The sequence below is a fragment of the Pomacea canaliculata genome, linkage group LG12 (assembly GCF_003073045.1).
Source record: "Pomacea canaliculata isolate SZHN2017 linkage group LG12, ASM307304v1, whole genome shotgun sequence".
Taxonomy (NCBI): Eukaryota; Metazoa; Mollusca; class Gastropoda; order Architaenioglossa; family Ampullariidae; genus Pomacea; species Pomacea canaliculata.
The window spans coordinates 21,366,401-21,390,179 of record NC_037601.1 but is presented as its reverse complement, the minus strand read 5'-3'; the positions used below and the strand labels follow the sequence as shown (position 1 = coordinate 21,390,179).

Genomic DNA, 23,779 nt, shown 5'->3' with positions numbered 1-23,779 from the left:
CGAACGAGGAGAAGAAAATTGGTACATAACGTGTAATATATCAATATTTTTTGGGGAACAACGGCAGCGAGTCTGTAGAAATATATCCACTGTAAGAGATCGTTGTGCTGACTTCCGTGTGCAAGGCCGGCACGGACCTGTGACGGCTACAACTCGGTTGTAGTGACCTACATATTCCATGTGAAGTTTCCTTGGATTCAAGATGGTGGCGAAGGTTTCTATCGGAGGAAAATATCTTTCTCTATTCTCTTTGCTTTTAGGAGCACGAACACAACAGCTACAGTGTCTAGCTGCCATGAAAAATGTTACTAAGTAAATTTAAGGGATTTCTGTAGTGTAGCCAAGAAGGACTTGGTCCCAACCTCAAACAAACGCAGTAAGTTGTCAACATGGAATTTTAATTATTGTCTGTTTTATCATTTACAGCGTCTTATTCGGCTACCTTGTGAAATTGCCCCGCCCCTCTATCTCTCTCACACACAAACACACATGGACCCACCCACCCAGCATTTATTGTTCCACTCATCTTTGCCTTTTACCTTTTATTTAGTTTTGGTCATCTAATCCATCATATTGCATTTAGGAAACAGAAAGATCACTACTGATATGTGTGTGATATTGTAATGCAACTCTGTCTCAGATGAGAGGTGTGGAAGAAGATCTCAAAACAGAAGGCAGTCGCAGGAATGGTGGTTCTGTGTTGTTTTTTTACTGGCACCGCCAACTTTGCCAACACTCAGCTTCTTCAGGTATTTTTTGAGGAGGATGGTTGCTGTGATTTTTCGAGAAAATGTCTGGTGATGAACTACTTGTTGGCCACTCATTTTGCCAACTTTGCAGAGTCCAAAACTGGCAAACAGTTTAATATTCCCTCCTGCCAATTGTACAGTACAGTAAAGAGTATTTTTGTAATTTGTTTATTTCTTTGGGTTTCACTACTACTAGAAATGTATTATTGTAATTAATTTTCAAGTGCATTTATAACATGAACTTTCATTTTATTATTCAAAGTATTTAGAAAATCATTGATGATTGGGATACATCCATATGTGTATGCATTTTGAAATAAATTTGTATGCCTGCTTGTGATAGAGAGAAGAGAAAGATTATAAAGATAGAACAGTAGGGGTTACGAATAGGATCACTGGTATTGCAAAAAATCTAATGAGTGAGATTTTTTATTGAGCACAGTTGTGCTAATTGTATTATACTTAAGCGCACAATATAGTTTGAAAGGTCAAATTTTTTAAGAAAATCAGATCATCAGATTATTACTGTCTTTACTATCTTATTCTGTTAGACACCATTGTTGCTCCTTTTAGATTTTACAGCGTGTTACATCAGTGACTACAAGTTGTCCCTAACCTTGAGCTAGATAAATGGACTAGCAAGTGTTGCTGTAGGCGTTACTTTATTCATGGCCACTACAATCAATCCTGCAGATCCGGCCATCGTGTCCAAGAGATCAACAAAGACTGCTAGTCGACTGAGTCGTTCTAAGCATGCCCATGCCATCCAGAACCAACACTGTTATTTATGTGAAGTTGATGTGTTAGTGATTGCTTCTTATATGAATTTTTGATATACACATGAAAATGAGTGAACAATGACTTTGTGAGTGTGTACATGCATGCACATGTGGGTAGGCACTCATATACTAATTTAACATGTGATATTAGAATTTGTATACAAGAATATAATTAATCTTAAAACCATAATCATTAAACACTAGCTAATCATTCCCAACTGATGTTTTACACTCCATTTACTCCTTTCTTGTGCTTATGTACTTTTATGATTATGGTGAATGTCACAGCAGGATTCTTTTTAGATCTTGAAAAAAAAACTGTAAAGATAACATGTTATTTTATGAAAAAATGTAATTGGAAATTGTGGATGTTTAGCAGCTATTTTCTTATCTTGCAGAGGCCCCAAATCCAAGCATTGCCGAGCATGCAACAAATGTGTTTCTGATTTTGATCACCATTGCAAGTGGCTGAACAATTGTGTTGGTGGACGCAACTACAGGCAAGTGATGTATCAGAATCTGTTTCATTTGTGCATTTCACTCCATGTGTGTTTGTGGGTGCACATGCGCATGCAAGTGTGCATGTTTGTGCAAGTGATAGAGAGGGAACAAGACTGGCAGATATTAAATTGTCATATCACTACTGTCCTTTTTTTAAAAAAACTGTGAAAATTCTGGTAAATAATGTGGTTTAATATGTCTAAATGTGTACCCAGGTACCTTCTAGTGTTGGTATAAGCTGCAGGGACAGATTGTTTTAAAAGGGCATTTGTGCTGAGTATCACGACGCATTCCTCAATGTCTGTGATTGTATTTTTAAAATATCATTTTTGACAGGTGGTTTCTGGCCTCTTTGGTGATGGGTACATGTGGAACACTGCTAGTTGTGGTTGTTGGTCTGACACAGTTCATCAGTTTTTTTGTTGATAAACAAAATGGCAAAGTCCTGATGCCTTATATTGGTAACTATATTGCATTTGTAAGATTAGAGACATATTACTATGAAAAACAAATTTAAGGTTATTAACAGCTTCTTTTCATTAATCTTACTACAGTTGCATGTATTGCTTAAAGACCAACCTGAATGGTTTGTGGTTTTTTTAGATATCAGTAGATATAAGCAATTTAAAACTATATATACCTGTAAAATTCAGCCTCCATCTGGTAATTAATTATTCGCTACAATTTGTACCTGTGATCAACGAGCGCCAGTAAAAGTGTACTATGTCACGCTAGTGCACCATTCACAAAATTGCCAGCAGTCCACACCAATCAGAGAATGAGCTGCAGTTTGGATTATTTGGACGCTGATAGTCTGAATTTCTCATAGTTCTGAAAAACTGCTACCTTAGCTCAAGAAATACAGACTTTCAACTTCTGAATGGTTCAAACTGTCGCTCATTCTCTTTCTGATTGGTGTTGTGAATAGTGCACTAGTGTGACGTAGTACACTGCTACCGGTGCTCATTAATCACAGGTACAAATCGCGTATTTTGCTAGTGGATAATTAGTTAACGGATGGATTTTGGAAGCTGAAATTTACAGGTTAGGTTTATATCGCCTATGTTTATAGATTGCAAAAATTTCAAACCTTTCACTTTGGTCTTTAACTTCAATGAATATTGCATAATGAACTTTGAATTTTTGTTAGATCTTTTATCCAAATCAGTAATAGTGAATATTTTATTTGGTTTCCTTTCATATTGCTATGTTCTTTTGCATCTTTCACCAGATTTAACATGCAGTGTTTCATGCAGTGTTTGCTTTATCTCTGATGGAGTTTGATATAGATATTAAATATTTAAATATATTTCTCTTTTCTTTGTTGCAGTTCTCAGGAAAGAAGGCAGAAGTAAGTGTGGTTCATATTTATCATATTCTCCAGTGGGATGTGCTAACATGCAGCTAAGCTAATTGTTTTCTATTAATGGTCATACAAATCGTATATCTACAGTTGTTAACCTGAATAAAACTGCATTTATTAAATGCTTTATATCGATGCATATTTTCAGAAAAATGTTTTGGCTTGATTTTCAGGTAATGACACAGCTGGTAAGCACATCTTTTTACCTAGCCTCCGTGTTTAAATGTAATGAGTCTTCATAAGATGGCATGTACTGTCATTTGAGGGCTTTATGCACTTCCAGATACTTTGATTACTGTTTTCCTACTTTCCTACTATCTATATTTACCTGACAGTCTGGTGATATTTTACATTAAAATATGGGGGCTAGCTGTTTCATTTTAGAACAGAAAGTTAGGAGATTTTAGGTATTTCTTTGCCTAATCATGTTGATTAGGTGAGAGGGCATTGGATTTGGGAGGTTAGTAGATGGCTTTTGGGTACAGGAGGAGATAAGCATTACAAGGCAGCCTTCCTAAATACATGCCTTTCTGTCTCTCACTTGCTCTCTCTCTTTCTTTGACGTATCATCCTGCTTTTGCTGGGATATAGCCCTAGGTGCTAGCTCAGCACACCCTAGGTGCTAGCTCAGCACAAAACTCTTTTCTATCCCCATCCTCTGATGTGTCATCTTATATAACCTGGCATCCTTCTCAAGAGGCTCATGTGTATGTGTGAGAGAGTGTATGTGTGTTGAATGTTGTGTATAGGTATACGTATGTCTACATGTTATGTTTGTATGAGCATATATCTGTAATGCTGTATATATTATGTTTGTATGCGCATAATGATTATGAGCCAGAGAAACATTTCTGTCTTGGATTATGCCTTGTACAGAAAGTAAAGTTTGATTTTATTTTCATTCGATTTGATCAAAATTTTCTCTGCATATCTATAAAATTTGGAGCTATGAGCAGCACATCTCATAACAAGTATTTTGCCCATTAAAACATTAACATTCAAAATGGTCTGGAGCAAAATGCAAAACATAGATTATATCCTTCCGGTGTGGAAATGAGTAATCATCAGATCAGATGTGATTTTGCATTTTCTTGAACAAACAAACACTGCTGCATTCTGATGTTGTTTATGAGTATGCGAGTGATACGCTTGCTGTATTTGTTTTTGTATGTGTATTTATGGAGATTGGGTGCGCTGTACAGATTTCCGCATCTTGAACCAGCAAGTGACTGGTGAGGGGTGGCTGATCTTGACAGGGATCACAACACTGTTGGCAGCTGTTACTTTAGCATTACTTGTCCATCTTCTCTTCTTCCATTTTTGGCTTAGTAAGTCCAGAAAAGATTTGCTGCAGATTCTGTTAACCTATCATTTTGTTAAACATCTTGTTAAACATTTTGTCATTATAAATCATAATCATAAATCCCAATATTTGTCAAGAGTGTTATGCAATATTTTAGAACTCAAGAATTAAAACAATATGTGTATGTTTGTGTGAAAGAGTGCATATGCATGTATGTTGAGTAAATTAAATAGAACAAACTGGTACCAGTCCACTGGTACTGGTTATTGGGAGGAACAACTGGCTAGACACATGCTTGTCTTGAGCAAGTCTTGCAAGAAATGACCAATGCAGTTCTTTACATTTGCTAGCCTACCTCTGTCTACCTCCACTGACTACCCTCCAAGGTACCCTAAAAATGGTTTTGGACAGAGCATTGTGTTGTGAAACATGGCCAAACCAGACCCACTTGGCCTGCTTCATTGTTGTATGGAGAGGTTCCTAGTGTCCTGCAAGGATGATGATCATGCCCTCTACAAAGCCATTGGTTTTATGTTCCCTATACAAGATTCAGAACAACCTCCTCAGGCACTTGTTCTTGATTACCTGGATTATCCTCTCCATATTGACAAGCAGAGTCAGGTTTGACATTCATGCAGGAATGCAGTTACAAGAGACTTGTACAGTCCATACATGGTAGCAAACCAGATGGTGTTGCTGTGACACATCTCATCTTTGCCATTGATGTTGACCATGACTTTGCTCTTGTCAGTGCTGGTCTCTCTTTCTTATGCATTTAAATTGTCAGTCAGTCAGCCTGTAGGTAAATTCTTGTAGTTTGCTGTTGTGCTTGCCACCTTGTTGATGCAGTCTGCAAAGCATAGGTTGCACGTGGCCTCCCAGTCATGGAAATGAAGGTGTAATGTTCATGCCTAATGTTCTCATAATGATGTTGAACAGTATTGGTAATAAGATGCACCCATGATACACACCGACTTTGTGAACCACTCCTGTTTGATTATTCAGGAGTCCTGTGTTCATTAAACTCTTGTACAATGCTTTGCTGATATGAATGTGATCCACTTTGAGATTGAATTTTCACATCATATAACAAAGCCTTTCACATCAGAGGTCCTTATCAACTTGGTGCAGCCCATGCAGAGTGAGCACCGTTACCTTCATTGCTCAGGGAGAATGGAGAAACTAGCATTTGAGTAGCTTCACTTTGCTTGCTGCTCAGAGGGCACTGGCATCCAGATGTTCCCCTATATGTGTGTATATGTATAAATATGAGTGCGAGATAGAGAAATAGTGTGGTTGAATGAGTTAGTAGGCAAATGAATAAAATATGCATCTGTTGTCATCAAGTAAATGTAAGAAATGTTTGCCCTTCACAGTGTACAAAGGCCTGACAACCTATGAATATATTGTAATGCTGAGAGAAAAAGATGGATACCACGATGCAGATGGTCAAAAGCAAACATCAACATCAAATGCTCGTCCTTCACTGTCCATCAAGGTTAACATTCTGTTTGTTCGTTGTGTTTTAGAACTTAAACAAAGGTTAGTGCAAAGAGTAACCTGAAAACCTGAGTTTTCCTGGCAGTTTATCAATTAAAAATATACTTGTGTAAGTTTTCCAAAACAAATTTCATCTCTTGAAAGAAACACAAAGCATTTAGTTGTATTCTAATGATTTCATCAAATGTTCATATTGCAGATATATACATTTAGGACACAATTTATTTAATACAAATATAGAGCCATTGCTATGCTGTAGATGCATATATGACTTTTTATTGGAATAGGAAAAAATCCCCAAAAAAATCATATACACTAGAAACAAACTGTGGACATATATTTCTCCACTTACACTAGGTTTGCCACATATGAATCCAGATAAATCTCATTTCTTTGCAGAAAAGCATTGCATTTGAAGAAAATTAAGGGAAACGATAAAATCCAAACCATCTGAAATTGATTTTGTTCATATGACCACAGCTCATGTACAGTGCTGTGCAGTCATCATTAGCAATAATAGTGTGACATGTGTATCTGTAGGAGCAGCGTGGAAGGGCTAGTACTAAAAATGTGAGTGAATTTTTAAAGTACCAGTAGTAACTGTAGAACTGACTTTGCTTGTAGCTCATCTGAGTATTAGTGGCTCCATATGGTAATGTCTGATACCAGAAAGAATATGTGTTACTTGTATTAAACCTTCTTATCATCATTTGATGAGAAGGATTTTTTATTGCATTACTCTAACCATTATGGAGTTGGGAATCACTCTGTCTTGTGGTGGTTGGCTGCTGTCACCGTTTGTCCAATCTTTGTTGTTGTTTATTAGCAGAGAATTGTTATTTCTAATTTTTCTCTAGCTATATATATAAAATAAGAAAGCATGTTTATAATGTGTTCAAGTCTAGAAAGTCTCAAGTTTGGCTTGGTTTTGCTTGCTACAGCTGCCTGTAACTTCATTTTAGTGGAGCATGAATTTTAGCATGTTATTTTTGAACCTCTTTTTTCTTGCATAGGCTTAAAAATACAGATCTTCTGTTTTGGTGAATAACAACAAAATATATATAAATGGATGTCAGTGACTGAATGACTGAAAAACTGAGGTATTGGAAACGATTGTTGTCATATCATATATCTCTGTGGAGGCACTATGCTGAAGAACTTTTGTCTTATCTTAAACAACATGATTAGTGAACATCAGCAGTGAAAAAACTTTTTTCACTCTTTTACCTGTTTGTTTATCTTTTTCTTTTTAAATAAAAAAAATTGTGGAAATTTTTATCAACTTTGAGATGCAAGAATATGGTCTCAATAACATGAAGAGAAAATAGATGTATTTAATACTTCTAATATTTTTACAATATGATCAAAGGTTAATTGTACAATGTTAATCATTGACATTACTTTTTTTTCACAGAGAGTGAAATCCAAGTCTTATGTTTCTGTTTTTCATGATAATAATGTTTACAACCTTAAAACTTTGTTTGTGCAAAAATTGCAAATGGTCATATCTTGAAATGATCTTGTGTTCGAACAGGCCAACAAAGTCACACCCAGCAAAAACCCATTAGATGGAAAGGAAAGCGAGGACTGTTCCAGGTATGCCATTGTTTATAGCAACAGGTGGTGCTGTGGCTTGTGTCTGGCTCTCTCTAGGCTTCTCTCTGAGGAATTATTCCCTGCCACTTCCTGGTTGATTGTTTGGCTTAGTAGGAAAGTGATTCCACCTTGAAGTGATTTCACACTGTAGAGGGAACAACATGGGGAACTCAGAGACAGGTGTCTTGGTTCTGAAATTATAAAGTGATTTCACACTGTAGAGGGAACAACATGGGGAACTCAGAGACAGGTGTCTTGGTTCTGAAATTATAAAGTGGTGTCCAGATTCCACAGATGCTCTACCCTTGGACCCATAGCTAAAAAGTGAGGTCAGTGATGGCCTGGGATAAAAAAGCCATGAAGTAGTGTCCACGTGGTCTAGACATCGCACTGTAACATTTCCTTAAGTTCCTGATTTTTGCCTTTGGGGAAATGACTTGCTCTTGCTTCAAAACTACAGCTTTGGCAGGAGGGTTATTGTATCATGAGTACCTGCAAGACAGCTGGAGGTGGTGAGAACGGAAGGAGCATGTTTACAACAAATTCTGAAAAGATGATCACAATGTTTTTGACATGCATTTATCAGTCAGTTGTGTACTGAGTACAGTTCTGAGTAATTACACCAGTGCATTAAAATTCCAGAAGTGAAAAGGAACTGGTTGAATACCACCATGCACTGGAACAAGCTTGTCAGACAGGAGGAGAGACTCCACCACCATCCTCCTCTCCTCTCCACTGGGGAGAAGGAAAAGGCGTGAGTGCCTGTTGAGTCTGCTTGCATTTTGCATTCTCATTCAGTTTAGGAGATAAGCTTTTGCATGTTATTTACAGCAAGTTGCAAAATATTATACATGTTAGAGAGTAATGGAGACTGACAGGAGAGCTCTTGATTAGACCTTGTCGAGGCTGTGATTCGCTTACAGGCTTGTGAAGCCAAAAAACACTCCATTCTTCTATGAATGTGCTTGCCGTAGTTACATAACAGCTAGGACTCACAGCACTTCTATGTCTTTAATCAGTTCATGTGCTGCACCATGCACAGGGTTCCCAGGTCCTTGCAAGGTCCTTTTAAGTCCTTTTATATTGAATTTTCGCCAAAAGGCCTTTTAAGTCCTTTTATTTGCCATGCGGTCCTTTCAAATTCTCACACAGGTCCTTACATTTTCTCTGTGACCCTTTTAAGTCCTTTTATCGATAAAATATTACAACAAATTTATTTCCGGAGTAGACTTTGGCGCAAAATACCGACGATTTTTCGCTGCATTGCTATTTTAATCACATGACTACCCAGTCTCGCTCCCCCTGTGGGACCCCGGGGTATGCTTGCCTAGCAAGCATTGTAAGAATAGGGTCCCTGCCATCCAGCCAGGCATGTCGTAAGAGGCGACTAAGGTGGACACCTCACCTAGAGGTAAATTAGGTTGTGGTAGGGCTAACAACCCCACCATGTAAAAAAAAGTATGTTACAGAAACTAAAACCAGAGAACTCGTCACAGATGGCGGAGGTAATGAAGCACACCAGGTGACTGGACTAATGACGGACGACAGCCAAACCCGAAAGGGAGCTGGCGCCCCGACAGTGGATTTACTGAAGCCGAGGCATAAGTTGAGGGTGGGGTGCTGGAACGTCCAGACCTTGTACCAGACTGGCAGGATGCTCCAACTAGTCAAGGAGTTTGACAACTACAACTTGGACATCCTGGGAGTCAGTGAGGTCAGATGGACCGGCACGGGAAAGAGGAGACTAGCGTCAGGACATACCATCTTGTTCTCAGGAAGATCAGACGCTCAGCACTCTGAAGGAGTAGCTCTACTCCTCAACAAGAAAACGGAAAAGCACTGCTGGAATGGAAGCCTTATGGACCTAGGCTTTTGAGAGCAAGATTCCATTCAAAGTACACCAAGCTGACAGTGCTAGCCTGCTATGCACCAACAAATGACTCTGAGGCAGAAGACAAGGATGCTTTTTACGATCAGCTCCAGGCAGCCTCAGAGAGCGTTCCAGCCCATGACATATTGCTCATCATCGGCGATCTCAATGCCAAGGTGGGAAGTGACAACACCTGCAGGGAGCATGTCATGGGCAAACATGGAATCGGAACCATCAATGACAACGGAGAGAGACTGGCAGACTTTTGTGAAGAAAACAACCTACTGATTGGTGGCACACTCTTCCCACACAAAGACATCCACAAGGCAACATGGACATCACCAGATGGGACCACAAAGAACCAGATAGACCATGTCATCATCAACCGAAAATGGAGGAGCTCACTTCAAGATGTTAGAGCCTACAGAGGAGCAGACGTTGCCAGTGACCACACTCTTGTGATAGCCACAGTTTCTCTGAAGCTGCGTCGATCACGAGGAAAACAGGCACGTCAGCAGAGAGTGGACTCTGGCAAACTGAAAAATCCAGTCATCGAAAGGGCTTTTGCTATGGAAGTAAAGAACAGGTTCCAAGCACTAGGAGACCAACAAGAGATGACCTTAGATGACTTCAATCGAGTCTTACAGGAATCAGGAGAGAAAATACTGGGCTTCCAACGGAAAAAGAAAGAACAGTGGATCAGAGAAGAGACATGGAAGAAGATAGAAGAGAGAAAGTCAGCCAAACAAAGAATCAACAGCACCAGATCTGAACGCCTGAAAGAACAACTCAGACAAAGATATGCAAAACTAAACAAAGAGGTAAAGAGGATGGCAAGAACCGACAAAAGAGACCACATAGAGAAACTGGCAGATGAAGCAGAAAATGCAGCAAGTAAAAATGACCTGAAGACACTGTACAAGATAAACAAGCAGCTAAACAACGGGTTTAAGAACAGTGATGTGCCAGTGAAAGACGTGAACGGTAATGTCATCGAGGGAGAGGCAGAAAAACTACAGCGCTGGAAGGAACATTTTGAGTCGGTTCTGAACAGACCAGATCCCCCTCAGCTTGCAGACATCCAGCCAGCAGCTATAGACCTTGACATCTGCACAGACCCACCAAGCCTGGAAGAAGTGACAGCAGCAGTCAAGACAATGAAGAGCGGCAAAGCACCAGGGCAGATGGAATAACAGCAGAGATGTTGAAAGCAGATATAAATGTGACAGCTCCAAGCTGACTGAAATCTTCAAGCAAGTTTGGGAATCAGGGCAGCTCCCTGTTGCTTGGAAGACAGGGCTCATCTTCAAGTTACCCAAGAAAGGAGATCTTGGAGACTGCAATAATTGGAGGGCATAACACTTCTTTCCCTCACCAGCAAGGTCTTCAGCAAGATTGTTTTGTCAAGACTGACGGCAACTCTTGAGAAAGACCTCCGACCACAGCAAGCAGGATTTCGTCCTGGGCGATCCTGCTCCGAACACATCTTCATTCTGCGACAGATTCTGGAGCAGAGCAACGAATGGAACACACCGCTGTACATCAATTTCATCGACCTGGAGAAGGCTTTTGACAGCATCCACCGCGAGTCCTTATGGAAGATCCTGAGGCATTACGGAGTCCCTGCAAAACTTGTTCAGGTCATTGCAATGCTGTACAGCGATTTCAAATCCCAGGTTGTCTGTGACACAGAGCTCACAGACCCCTTCAACGTCAGTACCGGGTGAAGCAGGGCTGCATTCTGTCGCCATTCCTCTTCATCCTGGCCATGGACTGGATCATGAAGACTTCCACCGACAGTGAGAGGAGAGGATCAGATGGACCATGACTATGACAGCAACAACAACGCTGGAAGACTTGGACTTTGCTGATGACATTGCCCTGCTGTCACACCGCCACCAAGACATGCATGAAAAAACAAAGGCCTTCTCAGAAACAGCTGGAAACCTTGGCTTGAAGATCAGCACAAGAAAACGAAAAAGTATGAGAGTGAACGCCAGAGCCCAAGACGGCATCAAACTAAATGGAGAAGAGATTGAGGAAGTTGACAGTTTCACTATCTTGGGTCCAAATGTCAAACACCGGGGATGCGGAGGTGGAGATTCGAGCCCGACTGGCGAAAGCCAGCCAGGCCTTCGCCTCACTCAGGAGCACATGGAAGGCAAAAAAACATCAGCCAGAAGATCAAACTGAGAATCTTCAAGTCAAATGTGATCAGCACCCTCCTTTACGGATCAGAATCCTGGAAGATGACCAAAACCATCAGTAACAAGCTTGACGTCTTCCAAAACAGATGCCTCAGGCGCATACTTAACATCTTTTGGCCAAATACCATCAGCAACGAAGAACTCCACCGAAGAACTGAAACCGAGTCCATCACCACGCAGGTTCAACGAAGGCGTTGGCGATGGATTGGACATGTGCTCCGCCAGCAGACAGCAGACCTTTCCAGAGTCGCCCTACGATGGACTCCAGACGCCGAAGAAAACGAGCCGCCCAAAGGAAACTTGGAGAAGAACAGTGGAAAGGGAGATGAAAGAAAGGGCTGGACATGGGGTCACCTTGAGCGGGTTTCAGCAGATCGACATCGGTGGCGGACTCTGGTTGAGGCCTTATGTGCAACCTGATGCACGAAGAGGAATAGATAGATAGACCCAGTCTCGCTCGCGGCGGGAACGTCCGTTTCGGCCTTTCGCGAGTTCACTCTCGTCGTGTCGACCACATTTCTTTGTCTGCTTAACAATTTGAAAGATGCCGGGGAAGTGCTCTTTTCAGGAGAAGTGGCTAAAGGAAGACAAGTATAAAGATTGGTTAATAAAAGACTCGAGCAATAAACATTTGGCACGATGTGCTGCCTGCAAAATATCTCTGAATCTTTCATCAATGGGCGAAAGTGTTCTGAAACAGCACATGGTTACCGAAAGACACAAAGGCAAATAAAAGTATTTCTGAAAGATGCGCGCTTTTGTGTAACTGATTACTTTCGTCATCGAGAACATCCACAGCCCGCTCAAAATCAGACGCACCGACCAGCTCTGCAAGTGTGTCCAGTAAGTTGACAATTATTTATCTTTAGCGATTCATTTAGTTAACGATGTGGGTACTTAGAAAACACATTAAATTAAAGCGTGCATAACATTTTGCGGTTTTTTTCCACTCTTTATTAAGCCTATCGTCTAATTTACGGTGAAGCCAATAGCTTAAAGATCAGTAAATAGCAAAGAATTATTTAAATTAAAAAGTTGAGATTTTCATTTTCTCATGATTCGAACTACAAATAGAGTTTTATACAATCACGAATCTTACTACAGCTTTGCTGCAGAAAATGATCTGAATTTTTGGCATCTGATCAGGAAAGATTAAAAAGAAAGTATAATTAATAATGTATGCTTATTATCCTATTTACCAGCAAATACATTATTTTTGGATTTTTAAAATCAAACAATTTAACATTAAAGCTAAATCAGTTAGCTGAAAATAACTTTCATTTTCAACTATGCTGCCATCTTTATACTTTAACTTAGTTTAGTATTATTTATATTATCATGTCATTAATTATTGCTTTTTGAAACCTGTCTTTTATTCAGACAGAACATAATGTTTACAGACATAATGGTAACTTAAATGTTTTTCTTTGAATAGGTTTCGTGATGAGCAATGAACGATTGAAGCAGAGATCCTGTGGACTCTCAAGATTGTGGAATCACACTACAGTTTCAGATCTGCTGAAAAGTCTGCCTGAACTGTTTCGACTTATGTTCCCAGACAGCCAAGTAGCTGCAGAATTTAAGTGCGGTCAAACAAAAGCCAGTTATCTAACTTCATTTGGGCTTGCTCCTCACTTTTCGAAATTGCTTCTGGACTGTGTAAATTCGTCGCCTGAATATGTTCTTTTGTTTGATGAATCTTCTAACCATAAGACTCAAACTAAACAGCTGGATTTCCATGTTCGTTACTGGAGTGACAATGCTGTAAGACTCATTACCTGACCTCGGAATTTTTGGGTCATTCCGCGGCCATAGACCTTCAACAAAAGTTCAGTAAGGTAATTAGCGAATCAAACTTCAAGCAAGCTAATTTACTTCAAATTTCTATGGATGGACCTTCTGTAAACCTAAACTTCTTGAGAAAATTAATAACGACATGATTACCAATCACAATGTTGGTTTGTTAAATGTGGGCAGCTGTGGACTCCATGTTATGCACAATGCATTTAGGCGTGGGTGCGAGGCTTCTCAATGGAGCTTGAGTCATTTCTTACATCTGCTTATATCTTGTTCAGAGACAGCCCAGCCAGAAGAGAAGATTATATAAAAGTAACTGGTTCCACATCTTTTCCAGCCAAGTTCTGTGCTCACCGATGGCTTGAAAAACAATTCTGTTTGCTGAAAAAGCAATTGTTATGCTTCCATACTTGGAAAAATTTGTCAAAGCTGCAATGGAGAAAAAAATAACATTGCCAAAGAACAAATCTTTTGATATTGTAAAAGCTGGAGTCTTATCTACCCTTTGCTTTCATGTCGTCTGGCTTTCTTTAGTTTAATTGCCAGTATACTTGAACCTTTTTTGAGAAAATACCAAGCTGATCAGCCTCTTCTTCCTTTCCTTGTTTAGACTTACATGACATTATGAAAATCTGATGCACAAATTTATCAAGTCAAATGTACTTAATAAATGTGAAACTGCCCTCCAACTTGTGCAGGTTGATATATGCAACAGTTCTAAACCATGTCAATCTGAGCATGATCGAACTTGGCTTCAGGGTTGATAGACTACTGGCTGTAGCTAAGAAACAGTCATCAGTAAACGATGGAAACTCTCATGGCCCTTCAGAGCTGAATGCAGAGATTTTTTGAAAGCAGTTGTTCTAAATTGCAGGATAAATCTCCACTGAAGTACACCCTAGTGAGAAACATAACTTTCTTAAAACCAAAGACCATGGGGGAAAAAGACAAATCAATACAAAAAATGAAAAAGGTTTGTTGTATTGCCAAGGTGTGAAAAGGTTTGATGATGTGACTTGTGACAAGGTATTGTCAGAGTTCCGTATTTTCTGACAGTTCTGCAGGTGAGTGTGGTAGTAAGGCTTTGACCCTATGACACAAAGACTGGATAAGTTGGTTTTATGATGCCCTTGCTGGAAAAAGCAGAGTTTCAGGTGTTGTGGTCTGTTGTCAGACAGTTACTCCTACTCTCTCATGGTCAAGCTACAGTGGAAAGAGGATTTTCATTCAACAAAGAAACAGTAGCTGACAATCTTAGTCAGACTGCACTAAAAGCACGCAGAGTAATTCTTGATCATATTCACAGTGTGGGAGGGGTGGAAAATGTTGAGATCTCCAAACCACTGATGATATCCGCTTCTAGTGGCCTATGGCAGGTATGAACGTTACCTCTCTGAGCAGAAGCAGCAGAAGGAAACAGAAGAAAAGCAGGTCCACAGAAAGAGATTAGGAGATGAGCTGGTAATACTCACAAAAAGGCTAAAGACCACCAGTGCCGAAGAACGACACCTGCTGGAACTGGCTGACAGACATAGTTTCCAGGCTGAAGAGCAAAAAAGTTTTTCACTTATTGAAAGATCTAACAACATGCGTTTGTTAGCCAAAGACAAGAAGAAGGAGATAACAAAGATTCAGTCAGACATTGATAGATTACAGGAAGAAATTAAAAGGTGTTGAATTGTGACATTCAGAATTAATGTTATTTCAGTTTAAATAAGCCTGCACAATTCTGTACATGTATGCTATGGAACATGTTAAAAAACCAGAACTATTTAGAGGAATTAGGTTGTGTAAAGAAATTGTATTGTTTAGTATTGGTAAAGCTGTAGGGGTGACAAAGAATTGAATTTCATCAATGAAACTTTTGCTTATAGTAGATGGATTGCTTTGTCATTTTGTAATCTTAATCTTATGTGTATTAGTATATCATGCTGTTTATGTATATGTTTGCATGTGTTACATGTATGTGTAATAAGAATGCTTAAATAATATCTCAAGGTTAAAAATAAATGGGCTGTAATGCTTGACAGTTTCGACTCATTCCATCTTTGGTTTAGCATTAGGATCACACTCTTTTCATTCCTCATCTGATCCTCCAATCCTTGGCATTCCTTGTAGTCACAAGAAAATGTTTGGTCTACACATCTGTACAACACTAGTTGCCCTTCCGTATTCGCAAAAACGCTCTTTTTTTCAAAGTTCTTTAGAAACTTACTCTTTCTTGAACTTTGATCTTCTAGTACTACTGTGCATAGCTCTATTTCTATCTCTCTCTTCCCATTAGAGTGTGTGTGCGAGAGAGAGACACGTGAACTGACTTTTGTATTACACAAAGAATGGCTTTCAGGTTTTGCAATTATTATTACTTAGATTTCTAGAAAACTTGGAACATTAACGGTGTATGTTATCAGCGCGCTAAGGACACTTTTTAAGTTATCTAATCTAAATATGGCAGACAGGCATCAAAATTAACTCTTTGATTATTTATTACTAGAAATACATGTATTTGAGAACATAGAGAAGACCACAGATTCATAAATAATACATCTTTCCGACCACACAAGAGAAAAACTTAAGCATTGATGACTGTCACTTAGGTCCTTTCGAATGCATGAAAGGTCCTTTTAAGGTCCTTTTAAGGTCCTTTTTTGGCACCATCCCTGATCCCTGGGAACCCTGCATGCAGGATGGAGAGTCTCATCTTGACCAGCCAACAGACTAGATCAACATAAGTTATAGTCACGGTCATCACTTTTAAGATATTGTCCAATAGTCCTCAGTTGATGTAGGAAAGAGTGTAAGTAAAGCTCAGTGACAGTGGAACAATGACTTTATTTTTGCTCTCAGGTAGAAACAACAGCAGTTAGAAAACTGAAGAAAAAAAAGAGAAAACAGAGCACAGAAATTGCAGGACATCAGAATGTCTCCACTTTTGGTGAGTAATGATGCTGGTAAGAAAATGCCTGGAAGTATAATACTGTAATACTTTTGTATTCATTTATTTTTCTTGCTGTTTTGTACTGTTTGTGTTGCTTATGTTTGTATTGCCTTTGATTTTGTCAATTGTACTGATTTTTACTTATATTTAGCTTTGTTTATTTTATTTTTTTTTTTGTATGTTTCTGTTTTAAATGTTCCTGTCCTGTAGTCCTTGTTCATTTTCTGTTTGCTGTTTCTGTTTCCTGGTTTTACTTGTTCCTGTTACTCATTTTTTGCTGCACACCTGCAAACTTGACTTTTTTTTTCCAAACCATAGGAGACAACACACTCTACACTTATCCAGAAAAAAAAGACAACTCTTTGGCAAACCCACTGAAACAAGATCAGAGGAGTGCAGCACCAAGAAACAAAACTACTCGTAGGCCGCTTCCCCAACCTATGGGTGAGCATGGAGATCTCATCACAGAAATAACTCCTTCCACCAGATCATCAGCAGACAACTATAAGAAAAAGAAACAGCTAGATCCCTTAGGAATTGAAGCCTCAGAAAACATCAATTTGAATTCCACTATGATGTTTACTCTCAACTCCTCAGCCAAGTTAATGGCAGATGGCAGTTTAGACTACTCAAGTCAAGATGCCTTCAGGTCACTGCCGCTGACCCCAGTACCTTTCCGACGACGTGCTGATGTACCTCCTTTGGATCTTACAGCTCTGAGATCCAGTACAGACAGTTTGATGTCCTCTAACACCTTTCAGCCTTATTCAGGTACTGTCAGATCCACAGACACCTACCGTGTCAATGAACGACAGTCATACCAGTTGCAGTCTGTTCCTGAAGGAAATATGGATGCTATAATTTGATTTAATATATAAATTATCCCAAACAATTACTGTCATCACCTTCCTTTTATAATTTGAAATCAGACATGAAGTAATGTTGGCAGTCCAAGCAGTCTTCATATTTATGAATCAAATATTTCTCTTGACATGATAGTAGTTATTATTATCTGGAAACATTATCTAACAGTGCTATGTTCAGTTGCTCATGGTAGTCCATTTTAAAATAATGTTTTCATTAACCTTTTCATTATATGAACTGGATTAAGCCATGTGACTTCACATCAATCAGGATCAACAAGGCCAAAGAAAACAGTCATATAGAAGTCCCCTCTGTCCATCTCCATCTTTTCTGGGTCACAAACCATTACACATTTTCTCTTACACTTGGATTGCTGGATATTTTTGATTGGCTAATCATGACTTTATCTAGATTGGTCAGAAGACTGCTGAATGTGTGTCAGAACGGTGATGTGATGTACTGAAAGGTCATCTGATAAAAGCAAAAGAGTGGAGATTCTGTACAACGTTGTTCTCGCTCTTAGCAACACATCATCATGCTATCTTAAAATGTTTTATTGACATTGCGCTGATCTGAAAAGTCAGGAATCATGCTTGTAAGTAAAGTGCTAGACAGAGCATTAGGTGTTTCTGAGAACAGTGGATAAACAGTTGGTAATGACACGCATATCCTCACAGAATTTCTTTTCAGGGCCTACCATTGCACTGGCTTAAAGGCTGGTGCTTGAGTGTACGGCAAAGCAGTTCACTTTAAATTAAAAAGTGGTTTAGCTGTGGTGTCCAACATGGCACCAAGTTGTCAAAAGACATGGACATGGTATGGAAGTGGAGCAGCATTAAAACGTCGGTGACAAGTCCATGTCTTTGATATGCTGTTTTGTCAGTTTTATAGCAACTGTTTTGACCAGGTGTGCCTTGATGAATAAGCAGGGAAACAACATCTAAGGATCATCAGTTAGACATGAGCCACAAAAAAATGAGAAACGATACAGCCACAAAATTTACAACAATCAGATTTAGTGGAAAATATGGCATCAACGGAAAAGAAATTTACTGTGCAGGTTATGTACATACATGGCTTTCATTGTGATTAATAAAGAGGAAACTGCTCAGCGAAATGATGTTGCAACATGAATGTGTGACATATTACTAGATGTGTCAAATCTTTGTAGTTTATCAATGAAAGTTTTGTGTCTGCCTATGTGAAGAGGAATTTTCATAGCTCCCTGTTGTCAGTTTTAATAAAACCCTTCATCAAACCACAAAGTTTTTGATGGGGTATGTTATTTCCCACCCCTCCGCATTTTTCTGGAGATGACGATGATAACAATGATCAGCTGAAAAACAAGGTCTGATTCCATAATCAAGCTGAGTTTTGTTCAGTGTCTTCATCTAGTCACTAACCCCAAAGTAATTGGCTGTTGTTGTGGGTGTGGGAAATGTTGACTTGTGCCAAAAAAATGTTTTACATGTAAACCCCTCTTGGAATTTCTCATGAAATCTTGTTGAAAAGAATGATTAGCAAAAGCTAAGCATGAGAAAAGACAAACTGATTACAAAGAAGTCACACAACTCTGTTGATAGCTTTATGCTTTACATGCTGTTTTCTTGTTAAACTTACATTTGTGACATTGCCTCAAGCCATATGATGATACATAAATATTTTTTTATGTTTTGTTTTTGGTTCTATGCTTAGGGTTTTTTGTGTGTTTCAATGAGGAAATCTATGTCAGCTATCTTTTAAGAATGTATATTTGCCACAAAGCAGTTTCCGTGTTTTTCAGCCCATGATTTACCACTTGGTGATTTTGAAAGACACAATTATTAACCACACTATTGTACACATTTTAGAACAAATTAGAAAAATGAAACTGAAGTTGAAAACAGAATGAATAATGATTAACAAAAAAATAGCTCATGCTGAAACTATATATTAGATATATATATATACACAGCGAATGAGCTCTTTTGATAGAAGGAAGATTTCTTAGGGTGATATACAATACACTCATTGGTTGAGATGAGACTGAGTGGTGTAAGGGAAGTTCTACAACAAGCACTTACTAGTATAGATGTAGCAAAACGTATTACTTTGTCTTTGTTTATATGAAAATAAATCCTTACTCGACAAATATGAAGATAATTACTTTGTTCAAGACTTTCAGAAATTTTGAAGCGTTTTTTTTTTTTCTTTATTTTTTGCGTATTTGTACATAAATTTCATTTTATAGCAAACATGAATCATAAAAGATTTGTGGTTCACATCACTTTACTATTCTTTAGGCTGGCTCCTGCTCTTAGTGGACTTCAGACAAGATGGAAAATATGTAGTCTATGAATACTGGTCCATTTCATAAAAATAAACTCTTAAATTAGTGATTTTCTGAGACCAAATTATTCATATTGAAATGCAAAACCCATATGTAGCAGCACATTCTGCCAGTTGTTATTTAAGCAAAAATTGGTTATATAATGCAGAAAACTAGTGTTGCATTTGTATATTTATTCCCCATGGTTATTATTCATTATTACTGCTTTATTTTGGAATTAGTGGGTAGAATGGACCTGGAGAAAGTGAGGTTTTGAGACTTGTTGTGTACATGTGTGTGTGTTTAAGACAGATACATGCTTATGTTTATATGCATATATCTTTCTAATAAGGAATTACGAATTATCACAATCTATGCATCGGAGGCATTCTAGATCACATGAAATTGTTGAAATGTTATTTTGTCAGTCTAATTAAAAACAGACAGCATTTCAGCTTAATTCTTCTATAAAGAAAAATGAAAAATATTATCAGGTTATTATGCAGAACCAGTTTGCTGTCTCAGAAAAGAAAAGTGTACATTTGTAAACTGAATTGTATAAACAGGTGAATTAATTATAGTTGTTACAAGTCATACCAACCACCAAACTGTCATTCAGTAACACCAAAATTCTATATTTCATTTCGGCTTTTACTTAGGTGACCTGAATAAACCATACATTCTGGGATAGGTTATCAGAGAAAAACAATATAACATACATATATGTAATTATATGGTCATGATGAGCCAATTTACACACAGCTGACACAAGAGGCAACTATCATTAAACAGAATTGCAAGAAATTTATGACATTACTACAGGATTGTGGTGTAATTTCTTTAATTATAGCGATATTTTTATGGAGGAACTCTTGCACAAACTTACTTAAAATTCACTAGCAAAAATATAGAAAAGACGAGAAAATTCTCATTCAATCACATATGCGTTTAATTCATATTTTTCATTATTAGCAAATGTCTTTGACAGCTTAGCCACTTACTAATATCATTAAGTGTATTGCATGACCCGTCAGGCTAACACTGTATTCAGTATTCAGTAAGGTTTTTATAAGTTAGCTTCACCTATTGCTCAAATTTCCATTACTTGTTATAAATAACCCACATTTTGTTTTAATTTTGTACATTCATTTATTTTTGTACATGCCAGTAAGAATGTATTAGCAGCTGATAGTTATATTATGAAAAAGACTCCAGTATGTTTCTGGATGGAAATTATTTTAAAATTCTGTCAGTTTGTACATGTGTAACGCTTATCATGAATCAGAACATGTGTTGAGCATGGACAAATGAAATGTGACAAACGATGATGCATGTTTAGATGCTAAATATTTCATGTTTCAGGTGAACAGCATAAATGTACACATTTTAATTAACTTTATCTCTGCATTCCAAGAATGCCTGTCACAACTGATTTGTGAAGAGTCTTGCAAGGAAAAAAAGCAATTTAAGATATCAAAGATGATTGGAAAAAAACCATGAAGATAAAGCTAATAATATTACTGTCAAACCTGGTGTCTCAAGGCACATGCAATGAAGGTTATGTTTAGGCTTTTTTCTCCGTGTGAGTTCTCAGTGCCAACATTCCACTAGTTACAATTTTTCAAAACCATTACTGTCAGCAGTGTACGTTACTAATATCTTTTTAAATAATCTGAATTGGTTTATTGCAATCCTTTGTATGTTGATATTTTATCATCCTTATTAATATTATGATTTATATAACTGAAATATTTTAATATTCTTTATCTTAACGCTCTTTCTGTTGTCAGTCCAGCTTAAATGCATGCACATCATCAAGAGAGATTAAAAAAGATGGGGCTTAAATTTTTTATTACAAACATTAAAAATAAATCGCCCTTCATAGACAAGCTGAAGTATGCATTTTTCTGTGGAAGAGGAGGAGTTAGGGGCTGCCTTTATCTGTGATAATTTATCTGCATGTTTTGCATGAATGTGAGTAGAGATGCCATAAGAGAGAACATCATGTTTTTTGTTTACTAAAGACATTCACCATGTGTGTATATTTTGTTGTAAATAATCGTTGTATGAGGTGTGTTTGAAAAGTAACAAGGCTGGTTTCACAAACAATTTATTTCAATTCCAAACAACAAATTGTATTGTTTCCCCTTCAAAGTAGTCCCCTCTGGAGTCTAAAGAACATTTACATCTTTCTCTGCCATGGTTCTATGCATTACTGGAAGGATTCATCTGGGACTTGTACATCTAAAGAATGCAGGAGTTTCAGCATGTAACCTCTCATAAGTTCACCCAACGGCCTAACCACCCCCTCCTGCCCAATCACGATCTCTTCTTGATTAACCTTGTAGTAGATATGAAGAACAAACATATTATTTCATCATGGTTTTATGGCATAATATTTTTATCAAATAAAGTTTTGTGTGCTTTTCAAAATGGATTAAAATGACTTTTAGCAGTTTATGGCTTCAATGGTTTCATTCGCATAAGAATATACTTTTTTTTTTTAAACAACTAGCTTCTGACTACTTTCATTGCATGTGAAGATCGAGTCATTAACCAAATGTACACAGAATTTATTGTGATGTCAGTGATCTGTGGACTGATTGCTTTATAAGCAGGGCTTCTGATTACGCAGAAAATTGCGTACAGTACGCATTAAAAGTTCGGAGGACCCCTTCAATTTTCATCAATGGGGTCCCAGGGGACCCCTTCAAATTTGGGCGAAGAACAGATACAAAATTGGGTAGGTGTAGTGTCTGACATCGTAGACCAACCTATTGTTGTCGTCTGCTGCAAGGCGAGAGTAGCTTCCCTTGCACTGAGTTTGTTTTCCCTTACCAAGAAGAGTTCTATTAAAGGCCGATATCTTCCCACCGGGGGGAAATGAGGGGTATCGTCCGTGCAAGGGAAGGTAGGAGTACACGAGGTGCGACCTGCCATCGGCCAGTCGTCTTCAATTACTACCCGGTCAAAAGGCGGGGTGGACATCACAGGCACTGCCGACTAGCATGGCAATAAATCGTCTCCCTCACCCAGTACTTGCGGTAGGGTCTGAGCGTTGATGCGAAACGACTTCTATCTGAACATTCTGTCGGGGTTAGGACTGACTGTATTCTCCACAAACAAACAAAACTAGAATTTAAAAAGGAGAGAAGAATGAACAGCGCAAATGACACAAACATAAAAACAACTGAATTGATCGCATAATGGTCGGGTTAGATAAGCGAAGAAAGACACAGTGGGGCCACTATATTGCAGTCGTGAATTGTTGGCATTTGTAAAAGTTCAAAGATTGGACTCAAACCAAGGTGTACTTTAGGTCAGTCATCAGGAGGAATGAACTGAAAGTATTAAATATTATTATCCCCTCTTATGAGTAAAGAAAGATGTAAGGAAAGACAGTATGTTCAGATAGAAGCCGTTTCGACTCACTTTTCTTAGACCCTACATCAAGAACTAGTCGGCTGAGAAAGGCGTTTTATTGCTAAATATAGTTTGCAACTGAAATTCATTTCATTTATTTGTACAGTTTCAAACACCTTCTATCCCCCTTCATCTCATGATTTACGTAACATTCAGAATCCACTGAATGTCACTGAGCTGTGGGCGTCACGTCTTGCCGAGGTTCGCTTTTCTACCTTGCGCCAGGTTTTTTATCCCAACTTTGATACTTTTAGCAACGTGCCACCTCTCGTTGATGTTTCTTACAACTCTAGTTCTCACTAACTTATTAATTGCCAGGTTACGGTCGAGAACTTCCTCTTGAATGATGGCATCTGAGGCATTCATACTTTCATACATCCTCTCCCATCCACCACCAGGTGCAGCTTATTTAACTTATTTCAAAGATGTCGTTGACATCGTGGTTAAATTCATTGCCTTAGAAACGGAAAGAAAGTGAGCACCCCAAGTACAATGAGCATAAGCTCATCACAGATGTTTGCACAGACATCATGGCACAGAAATCTCGCAGTTTCTGACTAGACATTACAGTGCTTTGTGTG

The 23,779-nt window shown here is 38.4% G+C and overlaps 1 protein-coding gene across 2 annotated transcripts; it reads left to right on the top strand.

Annotated features, from left to right (window-relative positions):
* Positions 1-1,381: 1,381 nt before the first annotated feature.
* On the top strand, positions 1,382-22,536 carry LOC112577128 (probable protein S-acyltransferase 22). Of its 2 annotated transcripts, XM_025260096.1 has the most exons (12): positions 1,382-1,551; positions 1,927-2,028; positions 2,366-2,490; positions 3,360-3,380; positions 3,566-3,580; positions 4,595-4,720; positions 6,072-6,193; positions 6,736-6,765; positions 7,730-7,791; positions 8,434-8,545; positions 16,513-16,600; positions 16,922-22,536. In XM_025260096.1, the coding sequence occupies exons 1-12, from the start codon at positions 1,418-1,420 to the stop codon at positions 17,467-17,469; spliced, it is 1,485 nt and encodes a 494-aa protein (XP_025115881.1). In that variant the 5' UTR covers positions 1,382-1,417; the 3' UTR covers positions 17,470-22,536. The 2 variants fall into 2 exon arrangements, with proteins under 2 accessions (XP_025115881.1, XP_025115882.1); XM_025260097.1 differs by lacking the exon at positions 6,736-6,765.
* The last annotated feature ends 1,243 nt before the right edge of the window (positions 22,537-23,779 follow it).

Bases quoted from the DNA above. Each gene is read 5' to 3' on its own strand.
- LOC112577128 (XM_025260096.1), top strand. From the start codon at position 1,418: ATGGCCACTACAATCAATCCTGCAGATCCGGCCATCGTGTCCAAGAGA. The intron at 6,766-7,729 runs GTGAGTGAATTT...GTGTTCGAACAG, and splicing joins GAAGGGCTAGTACTAAAAAT to GCCAACAAAGTCACACCCAG. The intron at 7,792-8,433 runs GTATGCCATTGT...TTAAAATTCCAG, and splicing joins GAAAGCGAGGACTGTTCCAG to AAGTGAAAAGGAACTGGTTG.